Raw genomic sequence first — 6,000 nt, 5'->3', positions numbered from 1 at the left:
TTATGGGCATACAAACCGTCCCAGGTCTCCCCTGTCTCAAGTCTCCCCGCTCTCCCTTTTATTCTACTATGAATATTATTTGATTGTATTCTATTTTTTTAATGTCCACAAGTCCTATGTAATATTATTGTCTTTTTATTCTTCATTTCATTTGTACCCTACACTTTACCTTATCTTGCCTATTTGAAAAAAATCGGAAATCACTGTAGTTTATGGGGAATATATATACTGATCATTATTTTCCTATAACAGCACACCCCTAAGTGTTTTATAGCCCCTGAACACAATGCTGACGTCAGAATACAGGTGGAAAGGGAGGAGCTTCTCGACCGAACCCGAAGTGAAGTAAGAGCAGGGGACAGAATGATGCTATTCTGCAGAAGTTCTCGCACCCGCATCATCATCATCATCATCATTTTCACACTTCTCAAACTGAACTTCTTGGCATGTGTGGAGATGACAGCATGTCGGGGTTGGAGCGCGTCGTCACTAAACACCACGACTGAACCGAAATGACCAGAAGGGAACCCAGCTGATCACGGGCAAACTTTCGGTTTGGGGAGCGGATTCGAACGTGAGAAGGGATCGATCGGATCACCTGTCCAGGCTGGGATGAGATGCCATGGGAGATTTCTCATTCTCACAGGTCTGCTGTGTGGAGGGCTGGTAATCCAGATCTCCTGGCATGCCACAAAAGACGGTAGGAGCTCATGGTGGGATTGTACTCATAATATTATGGCACAGATTATGCGCGCGCGCGACTGCGCATTTATCCATTCCCTTTATTGGTTTTAGGAACTGTTAGATGAGAAGTTATTATTATAATTATTATTATGCAGCATGATGGTGTAGTGGTTAGCACTGTCGCCTCACAGCAAGAAGGTTCTGGGTTCGAGCCCAGTGGCTCACAGGGGCCTTTCTGTGTGGAGTTTGCATGGGTGCCCCAGTTTCCCCAAGGCATGCGGTGAGACTAATCACCTACTCTAAATTGTCCATAGGTGTGAATGATTGTTTCCCAAACCCAGAAAGATGAGGGTTGTGGCAGGAAAGGCATCTGGCGTTAAACTATGCTCCAATTAATATGACATGAATCAACAGGGTCCACATGGACCCCGACCTGGGTGCAGTGCTCGACAAGAGAGATTATCTATCCATCCATCCATCCATCCATCCATCCATCCATCCCTGTCCTACAGGGTCGCAGGCAAGCTGGAGCCTATCCCATGTCCTTCGACTGTGGGGGAAACCGGAGGAAACCCACGTGGACACGGGGAGAACATACAAACTCCACACAGAAAGGCCCTCGTCGACCGCTGGGCTCGAACCCAGAACCTTCTTGCTGTGAGGTGACAATGCTAACCACTACACCACCGTGCTGCCGATTATTATTATAATTATTGTAGATATTTCTGTCCACTGTACAGGACATTTAATACTGCAAAAACTAGCCATCAGGAAAAACATAATAAATTTGAGAACATTTAGACTATAATCAAGTGAAATAATCTGCCAGTGCAGTAAGACATCTTAGAATAAATTGGTTGCAATCTAGAACAAGGTTTAATAATCTCAAAATTGGTGTCTTGTTTTCTTCTAATGAGAAATGCTAGATCGTTTTAACTATTTTCAAGATATTTTCACTTGCGGGGCGGCACGGTGGTGTAGTGGTTAGCACTGTCGCCTCACAGCAAGAAGGTCCGGGTTCGAGCCCCGTGGCCGGCGAGGGCCTTTCTGTGCGGAGTTTGCATGTTCTGTCCGTGTGGGTTTCCTTCAGGTGCTCCAGTTTCCCCCACAGTCCAAAGACATGCAGGTTAGGTTAACTGGTGACTCTAAATTGACCGTAGGTATGAATGTGAGTGTGAATGGTTGTCTGTGTCTATGTGTCAGCCCTGTGATGACCTGGCGACTTGTCCAGGGTGTACCCCGCCTTTCACCCGTAGTCAGCTGGGATAGGCTCCAGCTTGCCTGCGACCCTGTAGAACAGGATAAAGCGGCTAGAGATGATGAGATGAGATGAGATTTTCACTTGCTAAGATATCATTTTTTGCAGTGAAGTTAGTCCAAGAACCATACTGAAATAAAGAAAGAGTTGCCTAACTCAACTAAATTGATCCAAACTTTTCCCTCAATGTAAAAAATACAGTAACTGCAAATTATTCTTTAAAAAAAATAATAATAATGAACGAAAAAAAAAAGCATTCATACTAAAGTCATACCATGTGAGCTATAGCTGGTGTCCCTGTGTAATGCAGTATAAGCTTACTAATGCATCCTGTCATCAGGTCATGCCATGTGTGTGGTTTTAGGCGTAGCCTTTCCGGGGAACACAATGAAGTAAATGTGATAAACTGTAAGAGGAACTGTATCTCATGTCATGCTTCTGATGAAATATACAAATTTAATTTGTTTTAATTTAGTTTCACTTCACTCTACCTGGATGAAGCTCTGAAGCTTTGAAATTTTGAAGCTCCATACTCAAAGCTTGTGAAATTTAAAACACTATAACCTTTGCAATAACGAGATTTGATAACTGATATGTCCTAGACGGCCTAGTGTACGAAACGAGTATGTCTAGTTGTCCAGTACCCTGTAGTGCTTTACGTGTCCAATACTCCAACACTCCGTATATCAATGTAGTCGAAATTACAAAGTGTATTATATAACTATCCAATTATCCAACATCGTAGTTACAGTAGTTAGACTAACATCCTAGTTAGTTAAGTGGAATTTTAAGAGTGCTGATATTCAGTATAACAGCACTGTGATATTTTACTGTTTGAGTCACTCCTCTTGTCCAAATCGAGAAATAGTTCTTTACATTGAACTTATTACTACTGTACACTTACAACATGGTGTCATGGTGTACTGAATATTGGCACGGCTGTGATTTGAAAGTTATAGAGTTCACTACATGTCTGTCACCTTAGGTAGTGTCAAATACTCCATATACAATAAGACATTAACCTTTGTAATGTATGAGATCCAATAATCCAACACTTTCCGCCTATATAGGACACTATCTTGTATGTCCAATAGTCCAATACCCAGTGTAGTACTGTATATCCAATAGTCCAATACCCAGTGTAGTACTGTATGTCCAAAAATCCAATACCCAGTGTAATACTGTATGTCCAATAGTCCGATACCCAGTGTAGTACTGTATGTCCAATAGTCCGATACACAGTGTAGTACTGTATGTCCAATACCCAGTGTAGTACTGTACGTCCAATAGTCCAATACACAGTGTAGTACTGTATGTCCAATACACAGTGTAGTACTGTATGTCCAATAGTCCAATACCCAGTGTAGTCCTGTATGTCCAATAGTCCAATACACAGTGTAGTACTGTATGTCCATTAGTCCGATACCCAGTGTAGTACTGTATGTCCAATAGTCCAATACCCAGTGTAGTACTGTATATCCATGAGTCCAAAACACAGTGTAGTACTGTATGTCCAATAGTCAAATACTCAGTGTAGTACTGTATGTCCATGAGTCCGATACCCAGTGTAGTACTGTATGTCCAATAGTCCAATACCCAGTGTAGTACTGTATGTCCAATAGTCCGATACACAGTGTAGTACTGTATGTCCATTACCCAGTGTAGTACTGTATGTCCATGAGTCCGATACACCGTGTAGTATTGTATGTCCAATAGTCCAATACCCAGTGTAGTACTGTATGTCTGATAGTCCAATACCCAGTGTAGTACTGTATGTCCATGAGTCCGATACACAGTGTAGTACTGTATGTCCAATATCCAGTGTAGTACTGTATGTCCAATAGTCCAATACACAGTGTAGTACTGTATGTCCAATACACATTGTAGTACTGTATGTCCAATAGTCCAATACCCAGTGTAGTCCTGTATGTCCAGTAGTCCAATACAGAGTGTAGTAATGTATATCCAATAGTCCATTACCCAGTGTAGTAGTGTATGTCCATTACCCAGTGTAGTAGTGTATGTCCAATACCCAGTGTAGTACTGTATGTCCAATAGTCCAATACCCAGTGTAGTACTGTATGTCCAGTAGTCCAATACAGAGTGTAGTAGTGTATGTCCAATAGTCCATTACCCAGTGTAGTAGTGTATGTCCAATACCCAGTGTAGTACTGTATGTCCAATAGTCCAATACCCAGTGTAGTACTGTATGTCCAGTAGTCCAATACAGAGTGTAGTAATGTATGTCCAATAGTCCATTACCCAGTGTAGTAGTGTATGTCCAATACCCAGTGTAGTTCTGTATGTCCAATACCCAGTGTAGTACTGTATGTCCAATAGTCCGATACACAGTGTAGTACTGTATGTCCAATAGTCCAATACCCAGTGTAGTACTGTACGTCCAATAGTCAATTATCCAGTGTAGTACTGTATGTCCAATAGTCCAATACCCAGTCTAGTTCTGTATGTCCAATACCCAGTGTAGTACTGTATGTCCAATAGTCCAATACCCAGTGTAGTACTGTATGTCCAATAGTCCGATACACAGTGTAGTCCTGTATATCCAATAGTCCAATACCCAGTGTAGTACTGTATGTCCAATAGTCAATTATCCAATGTAGTAATGTATGTCCAATAGTCCAATACCCAGTGTAGTTCTGTATGTCCAATACCCAGTGTAGTACTGTATGTCCAATAGTCCGATACCCAGTGTAGTACTGTATGTCCAATAGTCCAATACCTAGTGTAGTACTGTATGTCCAATTGTCAATTATCCAGTGTAGTACTGTATGTCCAATAGTCCAATACCCAGTGTAGTACTGTATGTCCAATACCCAGTGTAGTACTGTATATCCATAGTCCAATACACAGTGTAGTACTGTATGTACAATAGTCAAATATCCAGTGTAGTACTGTATGTCCATGAGTCCGATACACAGTGTTGTACTGTATGTCCAATAGTCCAATACCCAGTGTAGTACTGTATGTCCAATAGTCCAATACCCAGTGTAGTACTGTATGTCCAATAGTCCAATACCCAGTGTAGTACTGTATGTCCAATAGTCAATTATCCAGTGTAGTTCTGTATGTCCAATACCCAGTGTAGTACTGTATGTCCAATAGTCCGATAGCCAGTGTAGTACTGTATGTCCAATAGTCCAATACCCAGTGTAGTACTGTATGTCCAATAGTCAATTATTCAGTGTAGTACTGTATGTCCAATAGTCCAATCCCCAGTGTAGTACTGTATATCCATAGTCCAATTCACAGTGTAGTACTGTATGTCCAATAGTCAAATACCCAGTGTAGTACTGTATGTCCAATAGTCCTGACACATCTGCAACCCAAGGTGGTCTTCTGTTCAAGGTCTGGCATGTTGTGCATTCTGAGATAGTTTTCTGCTCATCACGGTTGTAAAGAGTGGTTAATTGATTTTACCGTAGCTTTCCTGCCAGCTTGAATCAGTTTGATCATTCTCCTCTGAATTCCCAGTATCTGACTGGCTGACTGGGTATTATGTTAGGGTGTAGGTGTACAATTGTTCCTAATAAAGATAACAGTGAGGGAATGTTCAATAGAACGGTATGTTCAACACCATTGGTAATGCATTATACAGTACATCGTCTATTTCATGAGCCTGTGTGGTGCATTACATGAATAATAATTAAGTGTTCTAGGTAGTCCAGTACTCTATTTAGTGCACGATATGTCGAATACACCCTGATGAGCGTGTAAAAATGCATTTGCAAGGCTCTAATGGAATTGTTTGCATAGGATACTGATTTTATTAGTAACAGCAGAATACAAATATTAACTCACAGTGTGAAAAGAAACATCCTCTAATCTGAAACATATGCAGAAATATAATCTGAACGCTTGGGCTTTTTATCTTTGACAATTAGAAGAGACAGAAATGTGTGTTATGGAACGGCTGTCATAGACTTTACAAAAGCAATACATGTTTTATTGATCCGCACAACTAAGTTGTAGGAGAAGATTTAGAAGATTTTACCCAGGTACACACATGAGCCACGAAGCTTGCAGGACATAATCTGCTC

At 41.2% G+C, this 6,000-nt stretch overlaps 1 protein-coding gene across 1 annotated transcript in view; it reads left to right on the top strand.

Moving 5' to 3' along the window:
• The first annotated feature begins 345 nt into the window (after positions 1 to 345).
• The window catches only part of zgc:154054 (Alpha-1,3-mannosyl-glycoprotein 4-beta-N-acetylglucosaminyltransferase B-like), a 64,482-nt gene continuing 58,827 nt past the window's right edge, over positions 346 to 6,000 (top strand). Inside the window, exon 1 of the mRNA XM_060927277.1 lies at positions 346 to 700. Within this exon, the coding sequence (XP_060783260.1) occupies positions 613 to 700 (88 nt within the window). The 5' untranslated portion in view covers positions 346 to 612. The remainder of the gene's footprint in view (positions 701 to 6,000) is intronic.

This window comes from Neoarius graeffei, chromosome 8 (genome assembly GCF_027579695.1).
Source record: "Neoarius graeffei isolate fNeoGra1 chromosome 8, fNeoGra1.pri, whole genome shotgun sequence".
Taxonomy (NCBI): domain Eukaryota; kingdom Metazoa; phylum Chordata; class Actinopteri; order Siluriformes; family Ariidae; genus Neoarius; species Neoarius graeffei.
Note: the sequence above shows the minus strand (reverse complement) of the source record. Positions and strands in the feature narration are given on the sequence as shown.